This window comes from Muscardinus avellanarius, assembly GCF_963383645.1.
Source record: "Muscardinus avellanarius genome assembly, chromosome: 12".
In the NCBI taxonomy this organism is placed as follows: Eukaryota; Metazoa; Chordata; class Mammalia; order Rodentia; family Gliridae; genus Muscardinus; species Muscardinus avellanarius.
In genome coordinates this window covers 96,826,087-96,847,908 of record NC_137798.1, presented here as the reverse complement: position 1 = coordinate 96,847,908, position 21,822 = coordinate 96,826,087, and the positions used below count along the sequence as shown (strand labels likewise).

At 38.6% G+C, this 21,822-nt stretch overlaps 1 protein-coding gene across 4 annotated transcripts in view; it reads right to left on the bottom strand.

Moving 5' to 3' along the window:
* UNC79 (unc-79 homolog, NALCN channel complex subunit) overlaps window positions 1–21,822 on the bottom strand; it is a gene marked incomplete at both ends in the record, with an annotated part of 212,636 nt that overhangs the window by 184,993 nt on the left and 5,821 nt on the right. For all 4 annotated transcript variants that reach the window (XM_080707437.1, XM_080707438.1, XM_080707440.1 and 1 more), the window contains 3 exons: window positions 8,621–8,750; window positions 9,572–9,627; window positions 18,547–18,639. In XM_080707437.1, the coding sequence (XP_080563563.1) occupies window positions 8,621–8,750; window positions 9,572–9,627; window positions 18,547–18,639 (279 nt within the window). The remainder of the gene's footprint in view (window positions 1–8,620; window positions 8,751–9,571; window positions 9,628–18,546; window positions 18,640–21,822) is intronic.

Sequence of the window (21,822 nt, the reverse complement as noted above, 5' to 3'; positions counted from 1 at the left end):
TTCTGGACATTGGAATGAAGAAAGTAAACAACAACAAAGAAAACAGACACAAAGGCTGGAAATGAAGCAGCCAAGATGACACCATTGCCTAGAGAGAAAACCCAATTAATTAATTACTAGAACTAATCACTGGATTTATCAAAGCCACAGGCAAAACTAATATATAAGTCAATTGGATTTCTTTATGCTAGCAATAAGCACATGAAAATTAAATTTGTAAATAATGTCATTTATGTAGCACCAGAGAAATAAAAAACCTAAGAATTAATTTAACCAAAAAAATGTAAGAACTCTACACTAGAATTACAGAACACTGATGAGACAAAAATTTAAAAGACCTAATTAATGGAGAGACATACCACATTCATGGACATTCATGGACATTCATGGAATGGAAAAAACAGTATCGTTAACATGTTTAATCTTTCCAAATGCAACCTTATGTGTAACATAACCTGGATCAAAATATCAACAGTATTACTTTTAGCAGAAATTATAAACGGATACTAAAATTTAGAAAAAGAACCTAAAATAACCAAGATGACAAAAAAGAGCAAAATTAGAGACTTAAATAATCTGATATGAAGACTGCAAGGTAAAGCTATTTAAGACAGTTTTGTTAGTGTACAGATAAAGGCATAGGTCAATAAAACAGAACAGAGTTCAGAAAAATGCCCATATACAAGCGACCAAGAGGTCAATGCAACTTAAAAGACAAAAAAAATAATCTTTTCAACAAAGGGTGCTGGGATAATTCATAAGAAATAAATGAACCATACCAGACACAAAAAATAAACCTATAAGATGAATCACAAACCTAAATGTGAAAAATAAAACTATAAAGTTTCTGAAAGGAGAATATCTTTGCAACCTTGAAAAGATTTCTCGCATGGCATAAAAGGTACTGGCCATAAAAAATGATAATTTTGAGTTTATGAAAACTAAAATCTAATGCTCATCAAAAGACTGAAAGTCTCAGACATGAAAAAAATATTTGCAACGTGGCACATGCTTGTAATCCCAGTTTGTAATCCTACTGAGACAGGAGGATTGAAGGGTCCTGGCTGCCTCTGCAAATTTGTGAGGCCCTCTGCAACTTAGTGAAACCCTGTTTCAAAATAAAGAATAACAGTAGGGCTGGAGTATAGCTTGAAGGTAAAATGCCCCTGGGTTCAATCTCCAGTACCACAAGATGTTCATAGGAGCTTTAAGTATACTGACCTAAAACTTGGGGGGGGGGACCAAATATACATCAATAGGAGGGCTGATAAGCAAAATGTGGTATATTCATAAAATGGAATACTTACCAATAAAAATGAATGCTCTCAACAACATGGCTTAATGGTTTAATATAACTGGCATTATGCTCACTGCAGTCAAGTATAAAAAAATACTGTTTGATTTCCATTTGCATGTATGTCTGGATTAGATGAATACCTGGGTTACATAGAAAGCAGATTAGTGATTGCCTGAGGGTAGGAGACAGAGCTGCTGACTGAAGAGGGAGGTGCGTACTGGAAGAAGCTAGTCATTCTTTCTTGGAATGGTAGTGAAATATTCTTTTATCATCATCTGGATGATGATTACATGAGAACTGTATATTTGTCATAATTGATCGGCTGTATACTTAATACTTGTGTATCTTACTGTAGAAAAATAAATATATGTGAAATGTCTTAATAAAGTACTGTTATCACTAGCAAAAGAGATAATGCCTGACAATTTTCTAAACTGACAAAAGATACCAAATCTCAGACAGTAAAGTCATATGAACTCCTCCCAAAAAGACAAGTAGAAATAATACCATAACTAGATATATCATTGGAAAACTGCCATAAATCAAAATTAAAGATAAATTTTTAAATAGAAAGGCAGCTAATCTTCAAAAGACCAATAACTGACAGTTGAGTTCATGAACCATTTTCAATGAAAATTAAGTTCATGAAATACCATCAAAGTATAGAAATAAAATTAATCCCAATCTAGAATTGTATACACAGAGAAAATATCTATAAGAAATAAAGAAAAAACAAATACATTTTCAGACAAACACTAACTTCAAAAATTTAGTCAGAATGGCATTAAAGGAGCCGGGGGTGGTGGCGCACACTTGTAATCCCCACACTTGGGAGGTGGAGACAGGAGGATCGCACTAGTTCGAAGCCAGACTCTCTGGCTTAAGAGACCCTGTTTCCAAATTTTAAAAAATATAAAATAGGTCTGGGAGTGTAGCCCAAAGGTAAAAGGGTTTCCAGGAACCCCAGTACCACCAAAAAAAAAAAGAGAGAGAGAGAGAGAAAGAAGGGCATTAAAGGAAGTATAAAAGTGTGTACTAAAACAAAAGGTTCAATCCCATATAGGAATTTAGAAATACCAAAAAAGGAAATAAAAAAAGGAAATTCAATGAATATTGACTGAATAGAACAGTGTGTTCTGTGAACATATAAAAATAGACATTTATTTAAAAATTGCTTTAATCTGGGCATAATGGCACATGCCTGTAATCTAGTACTTCAGAGGCTGAGACACGAGGATTGCAGGTTCAAAGTCAACCTCAGCAACTTAGTGAGTCTCTCAATAACTTAGCAAGACTGTGTTTCCAAATAAAAAGCAAACTAGGACTGGAGGGTATAGCTCAGAGGTAGAATGCCATGGGGTTTAATCTCCAGCACCACAAAAAAAAAAGAAACAAAAGTTGGTTTTGCTGTATTAATCTAAGAGCACATTTTAACACAGAAAGCATCATGGGAAATGAAAGCATATATTCCAAAATGGCACAAGTTTCAATCCACCAGGAAGATAATGCACTCTAAATTCATTTGCACTTAATAAAAACTCTCGAAATATAAACAGCTAACATTCACAAGGTTACACAAAGGAATACAATCACAGTAAGATTATCTTAACATTTAGCTCTTGGTAACTGATAGGAAAAATAGACAAAAACGCAATAACAACACAGGAGATTTTAACTACACAATTTTAAATTGATTTAATTGATGCATATATAACATTGTACAAACAACTGCCAAATGCAAGGTTTTTAAGTACATAGAAAAATTTACAAAAATAACCACGTGTTCAGCCCTAAAGAAAGTGTTAAAAATGTCAATGATGTAAATAATGCCAATCACTATCTGACCACAGAAGAATCAAGTTGTAAATCGTCCTTGTAAATGATCTATGAAACAAGGAAACCATAAAGACACTTAGCAACCAGCACAGCACAGGGTTTTTAGCCAGTGCGATATGGCACAAAGGCATAAAAGACTTACAAATTGAAAGGGAAACATTAACTTTTTATAGTCAATAGTGATATAGTTGCACACATTTAAAAATACAATAAATCATTGGAATTAAAAGGTAATCTAGCCACGTTGCTGAGTACAAAATCAATATACTAAAATTAATTGTAATTCTACATGCTATAACAAAGAGCTAGAAAATAAAATTTTAGAAAGATATATCATTGCCAGTAACATCAAAAACTAAAAATGGAAAACTATAAAAAAAAAACAACGTTGGAGGAAAGAAAAGAAAGCATAAATGAAGAAATATAGCATCCAAATGAATTGAAAAATTCAATACTATATGGATATCATTTCCCCAAATCGGTCAAAATTATCCCAACACAAATTGAAGGCAATCAAATTCCTAGGAGTTTGGGTATTTGCGTTATGTTTAACTCAACACTCTTTAAATAAAAAAGAGTTAGGAATAAGCAAGTTATTTTTGAAGGATGGATAAAAGAAGTAAGAGAAAGAACAGAAAGAGGAAAATGAGAGAGAAGTAAGAAGAGGAAAAGAATACCAAGAATAAGGTGGGAGGACTTGCCCTGATGGATATAAAACTTTATTACTAAGCTATAATAATTGAAACTATGTGATATTGGTAAAAAAATACACTAACTGAACTAAATTTAAAAATCTAGAGACATAATCATCCTTAAGCAGACACTTGATTTATGACAAAAATGGTACTATGACAAAAAAGTAAGAAAAGGCTAATATTTCCAGCAAATGATGTTGAGTCACATGACCATCCATATGGAAGAAAGTGAACATTACCTCACAGCATACAGAAAAAATAATTTCAGATACATCTAAAAGGTAAAGAGCAAGGGTTATAGAAGATAATAAAAATATCAACATAATTTTAGGGTAGGGAAAGATTTTCTCACATAAAATATAAAGATGACGAAATAAAGACTGATGATTTGGTTACATTAAAACAAGGACCTCAGTTGATCAAAAGACATCATTCAGAGACTAAAATCCAGATGATATTCACCATACATATAACTGATAAAGCTGATATAGAGATATCCACATGTCCAATACACAAGAAGTATCAACTTCATTAGTGATCAGAGACAGACAAATTATAATCACAATAAGATACAGTTCTACACAGCCTTGAAGATGGTTAGAATTTTAAAAATTAACAAGACACAACATTGCCCAAAATGTGTAATATAAGACAGAAAGAATTCTCATGTACTGCTAGTTGAAGTAAGAATTAGTATAACTACTTTGGAAAGTTGTTTGCCATTATGCATTAAAGTTGTGTTTGCCCTTATGAATTAAAGTTGTGTGTACACCCTCTGATCCTAGAACTCCATTCTATGCATATACCTAAAAAATGCATTCATTTGTCCACCAAAATGTGTATAAAAGGATGTTCATAGCAGCGTTATTTGTAATGGACCCAAATGTCCATTGATTAGTAGAGGGATAGGCAAGCTATGGCACATTCAATAGACTCCATATGGGAATAAAAAAGAATGAAGTACAGTTGTCTTCAGCACCATGGACAACGCACGCAAATAGATAAATAATGAATGCTTTCATTTCTATAAAATTCAAAAACAGGCAAAACTAATTTCTGGCATTGGAAGGAGGAAAAGGTAATCGCTGAAAGGAAGCACATCGTAAGACGTGTTCCATGTACACATGAATTTTGTGTTTTCTGCATACGCCTAATATACAAATAAAAGTTTTAAAACATTCCTCTTAATTTTGTGTAGATAAAATCAAGATAATAAAAAGATAACTAAGGCTGGAGTATAGATCAGTGGTAAAGCACTTGCCTGGCCTGAGTGAGGCCCTGGGTCTAATCTTCAGCACTAGGAGGATAAAAAGATAGCTAAGAACTCAAAATAAGGGAATTATGACATGAAAGAACTGTTAGACCTCCTTGCACTTGTATACATATGTCAACAGTGGTCATTTCTGGATGGTCATTTCTTACATGTTGTTATAATTTATATATAAACAAAATTTTCCTTTTATAAAATATTAAGTGGAAATAAATCACTGGGAAAACATATAAAAGTTGCTGGTTTCTATAAAAGATGTCATCTTTGAGCTTCCAAATCCATAAAATCTTGCCTCTATATACCTTTTATTACTAAAAATTATTTGGTTTCGCGGTGCCATCTAACTACATTTCCTGTGGTATGCCTTTTATTTCAGCAGGCACTGCAGAAGAGTCCGATACTCTTAACTAAAATTTAACTGAAGAACGGAACTGACGAAAGTGGTGTCACACTGTTAACAGAGAAAAACATGGAATTCAAATCTAAGCTGTGTCCCTCGTTACCTGTGGGAATGTAGGCACGTTATTTAAACTCTGTGTCCCGCTCTGTTGAACTGACATAAGAAAACCTACTGCTCACAATTTTTATGGAGATTAGTTGAAAAGAAGTAAAATCTAATATGGCACTTGATCCATAAATTGTTTTCAATTAAAGGGCTAAAAAAAAATTGTAAGATAAAAAGCGGCTAGAAGCCAGGTGTGGAGTGGTACACATCTGTAATCTCAGTACTTGAGAGGTTGAGACTGGAGGATTGCGGGTTCAATCAAGGTCAGCCTCCACAATTTAGCAATGCCCTAGGCAACTTAGTGAAACCCTGTTTCAAAATAAGAAATAAAATAGGGCTGGGGGTACAGCTCAGAGGTAGAATACTCCTGGATTCCATCCTCAGTAGCACTAAAAAAAAAAAAAAGGCAACTAGAACAATATCTAATACTTATCCAGCTAATACTGAGTAAATAGTAATACACAGACATGGTTAATTTCTCTATGATTTTGTTTTCTGCACAGAATGCCTCAGTCTACTAACAAGGGAGCTGTAAGAAAGCTACTTCCCAGAGTGTAGACTGGCGCGGGGCAAGTGGTAGGTATACCATAACACACTGCTGAGAAAATGAAAGCGTAGCTGTATTACGGCAAGGATGGAATGAAAACCGAATACCCTTAGATAACCACGTGCGGGTCCAAGAGTCCAAGAAAACATAAAAGAATTACCCTGTTCATAATAGGAATAGGCTGAGCTATTTTAGTAAAGACAGGTTTGACTGGCCTTCCTAGAATCGAGGGCCACATGTGTAAGTGGACATGTGCTGGGTTGCTGGGATACTCTCAACAGGCAAATCTCGCCAAGCGGCTTCTCCATTTAAACCAGAACACAGTTCCCTTTGCTATTAGGATAAAATGCAATTCATTTACAGGCCCTCTCAGCCTTTCTCCTTACCTCTGGTTATTACCCTCTTGCTCTACTGTCTGGCTCCATTTGACTTTTGCCATTCCTAAATACTATCACGCTGCCTTCGCTTCTGAGCCCATGCATGTTCTCCTACCTCAGAGCTGCATTTTAGATGCTCGTGGCTCACTCCCCCTCTGGTTTCTAGTGTGTACACATCTGTAAATGAAGTTTCAGCTCAAAATCTATCGCTCAAGAACCTTCCATAACAAATGCTCCTCTCCAACCTGCCCACCACCAGGGTAAGGATGGAGTGCTCCTCTCCAACCTGCCCACCACCAGGGTAAGGATGGAGTGCTCCTCTCCAACCTGCCCACCACCAGGGTAAGGATGGAGTGCTCCTCTCCAACCTGCCCACCACCAGGGTAAGGATGGAGACCCTTTTGCACTGCATGTCCCCACGGCTCTCTGTATTTGCCTCTTTCTTAGCACACTAGAAGGCATCCAGGTCTTTCCCCCACAACTAGAATGTAAGCTCCAAAATATAATGATTTTAGTCCGCTTTGTTCACTGCTTTATCATACCATCAGTGCCCAGAAAAATGCCTGGCTAATAATGAGGACCCCATGCATATTAGCTGAATAAAGTAAATGGATTTCCCTATCTAGATTACATCAAGCTTCATGAGGTCTGTTTTGTGTTGGTTCCTGTAGCGTCAACAAAAAGTACTGTGTCTGGCACAGCAGCTACTCATCAAATAAATGTCACTTACTATTGATTACTCATTCAAACATCATACGAACACTTATTTCAGGGACCAAATGAGAAAGAGTTGATGTCAAGTATCTCAATAGTTTTACCTTTTCATCTATTAACACGTCCACATTTTTACTGATTTTACATTCAAGTTAGATATTTATCAACACGTCAGCATTCTCTACATTCAATGATATAAGACACCAATGATACCAATTTCCAACTTTAAAAAAAATTTACTTGTTATTTACCATCATTGTTTTAATATTATTGATCGCGCTAATTATTCTGGGTGGAATAAGCCCAGCAAGGGGACATCAGAGTTCAAATAATAAGTATTGATATCTTTTAATACTTGGCTTTAAATATTTCATTAGGAATACAAAACAGATGTCTGAAATAAATTCAGCCCCCTTACAATCACCTCATTTCACCTTTGTGAAGATGAATGATGTCAACAAATAAGTGGATAATTCTCAGAACATCAGTCTAAAATCTCACAATGACTTAAATAATGAGTACTCTTATAAAAATACCCACCCCTCCTCATTTTCAGAAAAATAGGTATATAATTAAGGCTGGAGGGGGGGGTAGAGCAGTGGGCAGGGGCCTCAGAAATCCCATTAGCCATAGGAGGGGTTTATTTGATTTTATGATCCATAAACAGGAACAGCAACCAAGAACCTGGGCTGGTGGGTGGGGGAGTTGGTTGCTTTGTAAGGCATTTTGTCTGTTACTCCATTTAAAGTTAATGTTTACTTCTCGTGATGAATTATCAAGACTCATCAGTTGTTGATTCTTCCTGACCAATGAGGCCACGGGGTCATTTAACTTTTATTTAGCGCAACAACTGGTAACATTGAAAGTGCTGCCATGGATATCAGAGCAGAATTAACCAGTGGGCTTTTTGTGGAACGATAAGAAAATCTGCAGCCTTGCTCTCACTGCCTCTGCTTTTACAGTGATTAATCTTAGCAGCAGTGAGGACCACAGGCCAGTTTTATGTGGCAAAGGGGACTGGAACGTAGGCAGTTAGCTATGATGGCATCAATGCTTTTAACATTGGTCTTAGTTTTTTGGGGGTTTTTTTTGTTTTTTGTTTTTGTTTTTTTGTTTTTAAGAAATGGAGTCTCACTTTGCTGCCCAGGCTGGCCCCAAACTCTTGGGCTTAAGGAATCCTTTTGCCTCAGCCTCTCTTGAAGCTGAGACTAATGCATCCGGATAATTTATTTTTAAACCACCTAGTTTCGGAAAGGATTTATGGCAGTGTTCAAAGGCACAGTAAATATAATCCAGCAAGATTGTTTTGTAAAGGTAAGTGAGGCACTTGTGGTACGGGAAAAATAGAGATGGACATCACAGGCCTCTTCTCTTCTTACCTGTGTACTGCAACCCCCTGTACTCGCTTATTGCGCCGGGAGGTTTCAAATTGGGCCAGTAATGGAAAAGCATTTGCACGGCCGGAGGTTTCACTTGTGAAGGCCCATAGGCGATAACATACAAGAGATCCTATGGGAAACAGGAAGCGTAACTTAGCATCAAGTGAAAATAAAGGCCATCCATTCACATCACCAAAGCAGTGAAAGCCCCAGCGGAGAGGCTGCGGTGGGCAACTTCCCTGCAATCCCACCAAACAGGTGCATCGCACACATTAGATCACATTAAAACATTAATTACTTAGTTGTTTATTCATTCTGTTGATTTGGCCTGCTGTAAATGATCCTCTAGGAAGTTCAAAAGTACTACCTTTTAACAAATTCCTCTGTAGTCAGAATGATGTTAAAGAAAGATCTTCAGATTTTTTTTTTTTTTAATTCAGTGCTGGAAATTGAACTTAAGGCCCTGTGCATGCTCGGCAAGCTGAGTTATATTCTGATCCCAAACAGAGATTTTAGAAGAGCCTATGCCAGTTTGAAAATCTATTTTCTACCACCAAAAAAAATACCTATTTTCCTAATGACATTTCTAAACAATTCATATTTTCTACTTAAAAGAAGAAAATTCTCAAGCAAATTTCCAAATTAAGAAATACTTGTCATGCAATATAATATTTGTCTAATTCCAAAAATAAGATACATTTAATTACTTTATCTGTCAAGACGCTCAGCTGTAAATTTTCATTTCTGTTCTAAATGACAAGTAACTTAGAAAAGTTATAACAAGATATATATCCTACCATATATGCAATTAATTTAGAAAAGTATAGATTCAGTATAGATCAGAACAATAAGATTAATAAATTAGAGAAACAGATATAATATGCAGATAACTTTTACTATATTATACATATTGATTTGGTGATCATGGGTTAAATTTGACCCAAAACTTACTTTCCAGACTTCTTGTTTATACTTCATGAGGCATTCCAGTAACTGACAATGATACACTGTAAAAAGAAAATGTAATGTGTACATAAAATGTAGACCCCAGAAAAAACATCCCTTGAGATACAATAAACCACTTTTAATAGGACTTTCACTCAAATAGTTAAATTAGAAATTACTTATCTCTGAATATTCAAATTTTCAAATATTATAGAATCCCTTGACTTTACCAAGCTTTATTTCAACATCTTTTTGTTGTTCTTGTTGTTTTTGTTGTTTGTTTGTTTGTTTGTTTGTTTGTTTTTATGGCACTGGGGATTGAACCCAGAGGCATTCTACCTCCAAGCTAAACCCGCAGTCCAATATTACTTCTTATTTGGAAACAGGGTCTCAGTAAGTTGTGGAGAGCCTCGCTAAGTTGTCGAGGATGGCTTCAAAGCTATGATCCTCCTGCCTCAGCCTCCCAAGCACTGAGATAACAAGCATACGCCATCACGCCTGGCCTACTTCAACATTTTTGAGAATTATTTCACACATCATATTAACAAGACATACTAAGAAAAGTCTTTGGTGGGCATACTTCTACAACACAAACTTGTATCAACACAATCAATAACTGCATAGGAGGAAAAAACTAGCCAAACATATCATAATAGAAACTCACATTTATTGAGTGCTCATAATATCCCAGGGATTGTGCTAAGAACTTTATTTGCATTATCTCACACCCCCATGTTTGTTAGGAGAATGAGGCTTGTTTCCTCTCTTGCATACGGCTGGACTATCCATCCCGGAGGTGACAGACTGATGGGGTTAGAATGGGAATCTTATCATTGGATCATTAATTCCATCTTACAGAAGAATTTTTTTTCTTTTTTTTCTTTTTTTTTTTTTTTTTTGGTGGTACTGGGGTTCCTGGAAGCCCTTCTAACTCTGGGCTACACTCCCATGGGCTACACTCCCAGACCTATTTTTTTACCTTTTTATGTGGAAACAGAGTCTCTTAAGCCAGCGCGGCTGGCTCCGAACCAGCGCCATTCTCCTGTCTCCACCTCCCAAGTGCGGGGATTACAAGCGTGCGCCGCCACGCCCGGCTTACAGAAGAATTTTTAAAAGCTACACAAGCTCCCTTGATTTCCCTGTGCTCGTTGGAGGAAGGAAGAGACTCCCCCTTGCCGGATGCCTGTTTGAGAGCTAAACTACTCTCCCTTCTGGCTCTACCATGACACTGACGGTCTTACCTCAGTCACCACCGACCTCTGCGTCATTCAGCCCAAGGAGCGTTTTTCAGTCATCTCGCTGACTTTGAGCGGCATTCAGTACTGCTGACTGCACTGCCTCCTCTCTCTCCTGCAGCAGACACTGTTGCTGTTACTCAACTGCTATCAACAACCCTTTCTTCCTTGCCATCTGCCAACGCAAAGACTTTTCCAGACCCCTTTGCAGCTAAGGGTGGCCATAGGACTCAGTTCTGGACAGGAAGATTATGAGAGAAGCTTCTGCGACATTTTTTTCCCTCTCTCTCTCTGGTGGTACTAGAAATTGAACCCAGGGACATTCTCCCTCTGAGCTGAATCTCAGCTCTATTTTACTTTTTATTTTGAAACAGGAGCTCACCAAGTTTCTGAGGGCCTTGCTAAGTTGCTGAGGCTATCCTCAAATCTGCAATCCTTCTGTCTCAGCCTCCCAAGTACTGAGATGACACTGGTGCCCCACCATGCCCGGCAGTATAAAGCCTCTGTTAGTAACTAAACAGACGCAACCTCTCAGTCTCCTGGGCAATTTCATCTTTCCTAAAAGCTTCGTCATAGAATCACTCTACTTTTCATCCTGTGTTCTTCCCTAATTGGTCTTACACTCATATACGACGACAGTAGCCATCTACATGCACCTTGACGAGGGTCACTGGGCGCATATGTAGACTCTAGTCTAGAGCTCTGTTCTGAGATTCAGATCCACAAGACAACTACCTAATTATCACCTTCTCTTAGAAGTCTCAGAGACACCTTGAACACGATACGTCCCACACAGATCTCATTATCGCCCCTTAGAAGCTGATCTTTTAGCGCCCGTAGAACACCATGCAGATAGCGCAACAGAGACACTCACTTTGTCCAATATGTCACAACATCGTATTGATTTTACTTCCTAACAGCTCTCAGTAGATCCACTTTCCTCAATTTCAAGTGTCCCTGCCTTTGATATGCATGGACAAATGCAGTAACCGCTTTATTGGCCAATCTGTATTCAATCCAGCTCCTTTTCAATCCATTCTCGATGACAACCACAGTAACACACACACACATCTACTTAAATCTCTTCAGTGGCTTCCCATGAGACATGTTATAAACATAGGACTTCTTTCCTAACAGAGCCACAACACCCTCCCTGTTCTCTAAGGCTAATCGCATACCAGGTAGCCCTCACCTGGAGTTCCACTGCACTGATCCTTCCGCCCAACCCGCTAGCCCAGTTCCCTCTTGACACAGGAGATGCCTCTGTGTGAACCCCCCACCCACCCCCAGCTCGCAGGCCTTCTTAACGCTGCTCATCATTCAGTTCTCAGACCACAAGTTGCCTTCTCAAAGAAGCTCGCCCTGGCCTTCTCAGTAAGAGCAAATTTTTCTTTTACAGAGTCTCATAACATGAGGTACTTAAAGCACTTGTGACCACTAAAAATTTATACCTGATTTATAATTATTTGGTTACTGCATCCTACCCTCCCCCAATCATATGATAGATTTCACAAGTGAAGGCCGGGTGGCCACCACTCCATCAACCAAGCTGCCCCGTACTCGGGGACTATTTGTTGAGTAGTCACACTAGACACGGAATTCTGTCCCTGCGCCACCACTGAGTGCTTAGGTAGAGATGTTCCTAGATACTTTTCTCTCACACGGTGTGTGCTGTCCCGCCTGGGCCTCTACACCAGCCTCTGTGGCATTCCACTGACTGCTCCCTGGGCAGCATGGAGAGCCCCTCTGTTTAAACGGCTCCCCTCTCAGAGTGCCCCACTCACCCCACCAGTCAAAACTCGATCCATACTTTCTTTGCTCAAGTGGCTTGAGGCCTTTTCTGGTCATTTTAACCCATGGACTTCTTTCTTCCTGATGAATTAACATTGTTTATCGTATTGATTAGGTAAGTTCCACAGTTACTTCAACACTGTTAATGATTCTTGTGACTACACCTGATCTTCTCGATTAAGCATCAAGTTCCACAGCAAGCAACATATTTTACATGTCTGTGTGGTGGTCATAAAATGTAGCACAGAACTCTCCACAGAGAAGTTATTCAATGAAAGCCTGTTACTGGAACAAGTGCTGTGCTTTATTCTTGATACACAATCAGCTATGAGAACCAAAATGCTGCCTGTTGTTTTTTTAAATAAAAATGTAAACAATGGAATGATGCCCTAGTACTTGGTCTCAGAGTGCGCTGATAGATATTTCTTGGCTTCTTACCTGTTTCTTACATCACAAGACTAGCTTTGGGTCATAAAAATAATTCCTGGTATAGAATAGCTGGTTATAAATATTCACATGTGAACACATAAAGATCTGGAAATAAAAGAGGTAACTCTACCTGATCACTGTAGTTTTCCAGCAAAATATTTAACTCCAGGAAGAATATGCCAAATTGTAGAGATTCACGACGCTATTTGCTGAGCATGTGTAGTGTGCCAGCCACTATGGCAGGTAAACGCTTCTCATATACCTGGCACATTCAATCTTCAAAATAACATTTTAAAGAGATGCAGGAGGAGCCAGGCTTGGTAGCGCATGCTTGTAATCCCAGCATTTGGGAGGCTGAGACAGGAGGACCATGGTTTGCGGACAGCCTCAGCTACTTAGTGAGGCCCTCCACAATTCAGTGAGACCCTGTTTCAAAATAAAAAATAAAAATAGGCCCCGGGGTGTAACTCAGAGGTAGAATGCCTCTGGGTTCCATCTCTACTACCATAAAAAAAATAAATAAAGAGAGGTAAGGAGAATTTTTCCCATTGCATAGATGAGGAATCTTAGCCTTCAGGGGTTAAAGAACTTACTCTAAGTTACACTAACAATTTAGAGGTAAGCTCTGATATGAATTCATGTATAACCAATCCCAAAGGACAGGATTTTACCCACTCCTCTTTACTTCCTCCCAACATAAGACTCATGATAAGACTTTAATTAGCTAGATTCCAAATGAAGGGTAATTTTTCAGAATATAATATTAAACAAATGTAAATGATACTTTGATATCCTTTTTATACTAAAGGGAATGAGATACAACTTCCCCCCAAAAAAATATTTTAGTTTAATTCATGCAATAGTCACAAGAGATTTCACACTTAAAGGATGCTATGGACCGAATGTGTGCCCTCAAAGCCCATGTTAAATCCTAATCCCCAGAGTGATAGTATTAAACGGAGGGAGATGATGAAGCCAGAGGCAGAACCCTCAGGAATGCCTTATAATAAAAGAGGCCCCAGAGAACTCCCGTTCTTCTTTCTGCCATGTGAGGACACGGAACAAAGATGATCATCTGTGAGCAGAAGCGGCCCTCCCCAGTCCACCGAATCTGCCAGCTCTCTTCATGTAGGTCTGCGGGTTCCCAACCAACAACTAGAAGCTGAATGAAGCCTGACCTTCATTTTGTATCTGTCTCCTTTATTACCTTAACCTCCGGGTCAGGTCCCTGCTCAGCTTGCCACGTAGGCACATAATCATTTCAGGAGTGTTTGTCTAAAAACTGGTAATATAGAAGCTATTAGCCATAAATTTACCCAACCTACTTCATGCCCCTTCAAGGCAGGCGTAAGATTTGCAGCAGCCTGCAAACTTCAGACCCTTGGAATGGCCCTGAGAAGTGTCCAGCTGCTGTCTTACACCTTCCAGGAAATCGCCCACGATGAAGCTACCTCCCTCCCAAGCAGGAGCACAAAATTTTTCATGGGAACTCAACTCCGAGGGAGGTCTGACAGCAAGCATCCTGCGCCACAAGTGCAAATTGCCCCCTCAAGCAATATAGGCTTCTCAAGCAATATCGGCTTCTCTGCAACTACCTTGTAAAACCTAAGCTGAAATGATGACCACCCTGACCACAGTTCGACCAACTGCTTTAATTATGCATACTAGTCGCGCCCCTCCTCGCCCCAAATGCCTCTCTGTGTAAACCTAAAGCTTATGCCAGTAGCCCGAAGATAGAGCTGAGATGTTGGCCCTCATTGTGCCTCCCCACTACAGCCATATTGATTAAAGTTGTTCTCCTGCTTTCCACACCATGATCCTTTCTGTTTGGTGTTTGAGATAAGGGGCCAGGCCTGGTCTGTTGGGGCACCCAGGGTCAGGCATCTGGCCTGGGATTCCGGTAACATCCCCAGCCTCCAGAACTGTGAGAAATAAATGTTGATTGCACATACCCACCCAGCTTATGGTATTTTTGTTATAACATCTGAAACAGACTAAGACATAAAATTGATGCTGAGAAGTGGGGTATTGCTGTAACAAAAACCTAAAAATACAGAAGCAGCTCTGGAACTGGGTAATGAGTAGGAGCTGCCAGAGTGCTGAAGTACATGCTGGAAAAGCCTGCCCCGCTATGAATGGACCTTTAAAGGCAGTTCTCAGGAGGGCTTGAGAAAAAAAGAAAAAGAACAGAGCCTCGATTTTCTTTAAAAAATACCCAACTGATGCCGGACAGAATGTTGGTAGAAATATAGGCAGTAAAGGGAATTCCGATTAGGTATCAGGTAGAAATGAGGACAAGGTTAGCGGAAACTAGAGGAAAAGTTTGTTATAAAGAACTTGGTTAAGTTGTGTCCGTGCCCTGGTGTCTTATGGAATGTAAAAGTATGAGTGATGAAACCGGACATTTAGCTGGGGAGATCTCTTAGAGAAGTTGTTCAGAATGGCCTGGTTTCTTCTGACTGCTTGTAGTAAATTTTCAGAAGAAGGAAATGATTTAAAGACAGAATTGTTCATCAAAGAAGCAGAAGCTTAAAATTTGAGAAATTCTCTGCCTCTCTGAAAGCAAGAAAAGGCCTGGTAGGGAAAGGTCACTAGGGGTACAGCCAAGCAACTAAACAAAGAGACCACTTTCTCAACAGAAGCCAAGACAGTGGAAGAATGGCCTTGAAGGCAATTTTGTACTCGGCAGAGCTGCCGCTCCCATCACAGGCCTGGTGCCTTGCCCTAGAGCAGGATGGTTTCAGAAGAGGGGCGGCCGGCACGCGTGAGGCTTCAGGCACAGCGCCTGGCCCACCTCATACTGCAAGCCCTGTCCAGTTCCTGCACTCGGGTGCCTTGATATTCAGCGGCCCTGAGGTGCACCTCCTCTGGCCCCAATGTGGCATGTGCTGTGCCCAACAAAGCTGTGAAGGCAGGGTTACTTCCTCTTAGATTTCAAAGGATGCCTGGCAGAGTAGGAGCCCAGCCTGGGGGACAGGGTTGAGACAGAGAACAGACATGGGGGAAGCATCAACATGGAAAACTCCCACCACGGCGATGCTCGGCAGGGAGTGTAAGCAGGTGGCCTGAAACCCTGGGGCAGGGCACCCAGACCTGTAGGGGCACCACCCTTACCCAACAAAGCTGCACCCCACCCTAGTGAGTCCAGAAGACAGACCCTCACCCCAGTGGGCTGAGAAGAAGAGAACCAAGTCACCGATTATGCTCAAGACTCAATTTTTTTTTTTTTTTTGGTGGTATTGGGGTTCCTGGAAGCCCTTCTACCTCCGGGCTACACTCCCAGACCTATTTTTACATTTTTTATTTGGAAACAGGGTCTCCTAAGCCAGCGCGCGGCTGGCTGGGAACCTGCGTGATCCTCCTGTCTCTGCCTCCCAAGCTCAGGGATTACAAGCGTGCGCCACCACGCCCAGCTATCAGATTTAATGTTTTTGAACACTGGATTTACTTGGGACCTGTCACTCCTTTCTTCTATCACATTTCTCTGATTTGGCTAGGAATGACTATCCTATGCCTATCTCACCATTGCATTTTGTAATTTTTTTATTTATTTTTATTCACTTTTTTTGGCGGGGGGAGGTACTAGGGACAGAATCCAGGGGCAAGCTGCATTCCGTAGCCTGCTTTTATTCATTCATTTTGAAACAGGGCCTAAGTAGCAGAGAGCCTACGATGCTGAAGCTGAAGCTGGCTGTTAACCTGTCATCCTCCCGTCTCAGCCTCCCAAGTACTGGCAAATTGTTTATTTGCTTGTCTGTTTCAGTGGTAGGGATGAAACCCAAGGCCACTCACAAGCTAGGCCAATGCGCTTAACACTGAGGTACACCACCACATCCATCATTATATTTTGGAAGCATATAACTTATTTGATTTCACAGGTTCACAGCTAGAGAAGAACCTTTCTCAGGACAAATCAAACCTTAAATCTCACCTATATCTGATTTAGGTGATATTTATATGAGATGTTAGACTTTGTACTTTTGAGTTAATGTGGGAATGATACTTGGGGACTGTCAAGATGGAAGGAATGTATTTTACATGTCAGAAGGACCTGAGATTGGAGGGTAGAATAGATATCTAAAGATAGACTCTTTGTGTATCCCCAAATTTATATTCCTGATACCCATCACATCCCAAATATGATGGTATCAGAAGGTAGGACCTTTAGAAGGTGTGTAGGTCTTAAGTGCAAAACCCTTATGATTGGTATTGGTGCCCTTCCAAAAGAGACCCCAGAGAACTCGCTGTCTCTTCCACCATGAAAGGACACAACACCCAAGAGGCCATCTAGGACCAGGAAGTAGGCCCTCCCCTCCCAGGACGCTAAACCTGCTGGCACCTTAATCTTGGATTTGCCAGACTTCAAAACTGTGAGGAGTAAGTACTTGTTTTTTGTAAGCCACCCATGTTATGATTTCTGTTATGGCAACTCAAGCAGACTAAGACAAAGGGTAAGAGCTAGATGCGATGGTACACCTATGGACCTTGTTACTCAGAGGCTAAGGCAGGAGGATAGAGGCTCACTTGAGCCCAGGAATTGAAGGCCAGCCTGGGTAATGGAGAAGAACCTGACCTCATACACACACACACACACACACACACACACACACACACACACACAGCTAATACTCCAAACCAAGAAGCATTAAGATTTTGAAATAGAGAAAAAAAAATGTTTTTCCTCATCCTAAATTAAAAGCTCAGTTATTATTTTACATAATTAAATAGAAGGTTTAAAACAGTAATATAAAATTTGCTCAGTTTGCAAATAAACATCAAATAAAAATTGAAACTAAACTTGTATCTTAGCATATGACTCCAACAGTCAGCTTCTTTTTAGGTCAGTTCCCCAAAGTTCATCTGCAATTACATTGATGAGTGGAAGTCAAACAGAGTAAGTCATATGAAAACCTGCCCAACATCACTAGTCATCTAAGATATAAAAGTCAGAATGGGATGTTATTTTCATCTCTTCAACTTTATACAAATTCTACGATGATATTCAATGACAGGTCACAATGAGACAAGTCCTTTCATATATGACTCATGGGAATATTGAAATTATTGCAAGCACTTTAAATCATGAATCCCTCTTTTATTAATTTCTTCTAAAGAAATAATCAGAAATGAAGTAAAAGGTTTATGTTTAAGAAAATCTGTATAGAATTAGAGGACCAAAATTATCAAATTATTAACAGTAGTTATCTTTAGTTGTTAGGATTACAGGTGATTTTTTGCATTTCTACATAATTCTGTCAAATTGATTTCCAGTCAATGCTCTAAAATGTTGTCCTCAAACATTCTAAAAATACCACTAGCCAGCAAGATCACTACTACCAGCAACAGGCAAGAAACATTTATTTTAGTTCAAAAGTACATCTTGCCATTGTATTTTGTATCTATCTTAGTTTCTAGGACATCTCTAATTGCCTATTCTACCAAGGGAATTTGTCTCATGAAAACTTCTAGCTTGTTTGTTTGATGTCTCGCTTAACTACTGGCTTGGAATTAGTTCATTTCGCTTACCTGGATTGGATGTGTACTGCATTGCAATCATTAACATGGAGGATGCAGAGAGATTGACATGGGCGGGAACGCCTTCTCTCCTGGAGGAGCCCACTGAAACCAAAATGTATTTGATTAGACAGTTTAGTCTATAGGTATATATGAGTATATACTTAGTACTTGGCCTAGAGCATGAGAATTATGAAGAAACTTAAAAAGAAAGAAAATCCCAATGGAGTCAAAGGAAGTTTTGAACAAAGCAAACCATAAAGTCTTTCCCTGAACCTGAATGCTACAGGTGTCATCATGCACAGCCAACATGTGGAGACGATGAACAAGGAGCAGGAACAATGCCAGGCTGTGACATGAGGGCTTCGTCAGACTCGTACTTAGACACGATCACTACTCCAAAGGTATTTATACTCAGGTGGAAAATATAAAGAGTCCTCTATGCGCCTAAATATAAAAAAGGCATGTTGAAGGCTGTCCCAATAAGAAAGTAAAAGTAAAAGGTTCTTCAACCCAACTTGAATGTATTAACTTTTAGAGACGCGGGGGAAATAAGCATAGTTTAATGTGCAGCCTCTTCTTTAGTTATATGTAGAAATTTTAAGTCATACATTATAAAAATACTACATTAATTTTAAAATGACTTTGAAAGCTCATAAATCATCAAACAATTGTATTTGGTCTTCATGGGTAACCTTATCATTAGTGTCTTCTTTCCCATGAGAACCTTTTTTTTTTTTTTTTTTCAGTTTTCCAAAGCTTACCATCTTCGTATCCATCTGACTTGCTTGAAATAAAGCACTTTTTGAATCTGTGAATAATGCTCTTGCTGGACATTTTATCCTATGACAACAAATATTAATCACGAAGCAAAAGTTGTTTTTTTTCAAAACTCATACCTATAAAATCATGATCTCTGCTTACATACTGTTCTTAAAACATCTTTACATGGCTTATCACCATGACATCAAGCACCTTATTAAATTTCTTTGTCTCTTTTTTTAATAGAATATATTAGGTAACCCCTATAAGTGTTCAAAAACTAGTACTGATGGAAGTCATTCGTAGTATTATGTTATATCCAAAGGGTTCTTTACTATCCCAAATACAGTAATTGAGAGAAGATCCACAATAGGAGGACCTTTATTAGGATTCAAATATAAAACAAATTCCTCTATTCTTAGAAATAATTTCAGAAATAAAAGAAGCCTTTTATACCTAGGTTTATGTAATAAATAGCCAGGCATGAAAAGAACAGTGTACAAGGAGTAAAAATATCCTCAAAAAAGCCAATTCCCAGTTTCTCCACATAAAAGATTATTGACATAGGCAACAATCAAAAAGCAGACCTCAAAATTGCTTTATTTTCTATTAAACTACAATATGTGGGGAATATACGTATGACCCACATGTAAAAAGAAACATTTATGAAAACACATGATAATAGAACAATTAAAACACTAAATAAAGGAGACAAAGAAATTTTAACATGACTCTTTTTCTATTCTTCTTTTTCTTTCTTTTTTTTGTGTGTATTAAAGAAATTTCAACACCAAAAAGCTTTACAGAAACAAACAAAACATCCATAATTAAGTCCCATTGAGTCTGTTCTCATCAATCACTATAGCCATTCCTAACGCACCAAGCAGATGATATTCAGGTAGATAAATTAGTTTGGCTACCCAATATAATAAGTATCAGTAATTAGACAAAGATATAGAGATCAGTACCTGCTCTTAGATACTAAAGTTGATTGAGTAAACACGACCAATGGAGAAAAGGAATTTTTTTGAGCCAAATGTTAAAGAACAAACATTCAATTGCCCTCGGACTTTTTTTTTTCTTTCCTTTTCTTTTCCAGATATACAGCTAGAAATGCATTTAGGGAAGTAGAAAATACACATTCAAGGGAGAATGCAGGCCACCCTAAAAGTGAAAGAGCCATTTGGGAGTCCGGAGTTCTTTTTTAAATTCAGCTTCTTGGGGGCCCATGTCTAGAGACTATAACTCAGTCAGTTTGTGAGTCGGGAAATTACATGTTAAATTAATAAGCATGTTCGGCGATTCTAATGCAAACTAGCCTTGGGTCTCCCTTTGAGAATTGCTAGAGGGGCGAGAAATAAGAAAGGATATTCCCAGTAAGGTGTCTAGAAATGAGAAGAATATTTGCATACACAATTTTCCTTGTGTCCTTTGTTTAAGAACAAAAAAGAAATTCTAGTCTCTGACATACTCAAGAAAGAAAAGACTGTGTCTAGATTTATATGTGTCTTCATTCTTTTGCGGAAAAGTGGTTTCACTTTTGTTTAATTCATCTCAAACATTTTAATAATATGTATTTTTCAACAATGAAATGGCTGCTAAAAGATGTTGAGAGTTATTGTGCCTGGAGGCCTTTAAAAATGGGCAAGATGCCCAACTGTCTCATATGATTTAGGTGAAGTCTATTTGGAGAACTGCCCAAATGGCTCAGCGACCTCTGGATGTCCCTGTTACCCCTACAAATCAATGCTCTCCCTCAAGTCTGACCAGCCGTAAAGCCAAAAGTGCTCCCCTGGCTCAAGCCCTAGGAAACTGACTCCAGTACTTATATAAACAGACGGTATCTTGCAATTACATAGCTTTCTACTAGACTGAATAAAATTACTGCAATGCTAATTTAATGAATACACACAAGCACACATCATTTATTAAATTCTGCTTAAAAGGCATAATGTGAACAGATGTGCCGCTGGTTCCCATAAGGTGTAAAAAATATATATATACACGCAATAAAAGGGAGAAGACAGTCAAAATAAGAAAAGTTTATATTATTATGAAATGTCTTCATGTATATAAACTAACAAATTTTTGACATCTAAAATGACTTTTGCCTTGACTTGTATTTGCATTTATGTAATCTAATTTGCCTATAAAATTTAAAAAAATACTGCAAACTCAATTACAATTAAAAACTTTCAGTCCTATTCCCTGTCATCTCAGCACTGTCAGGAAAATCACTAACATCATCCCTTCCCTCCATAGTGGGATCTACGCCTTACTATGTCCCCGCCTTTTATATCTCCTAATGTACTATCATGTACAGCTCTTAAATGATCCTCACCAAAAACCTAAGTATACAGGAAAAGCCATTTTATATAAAGGAAACTAAGTTAATTCTATGAAAGCACCAACCTAATTATTGGACTTCAGTCCAAGTCACTGGACTCACAGCCAAAGCTCTAGTCACTTATTCATTCAACAGTATTGTTTTTTTAGTACCTTTTATGTACCAGACATTGTTCTGGG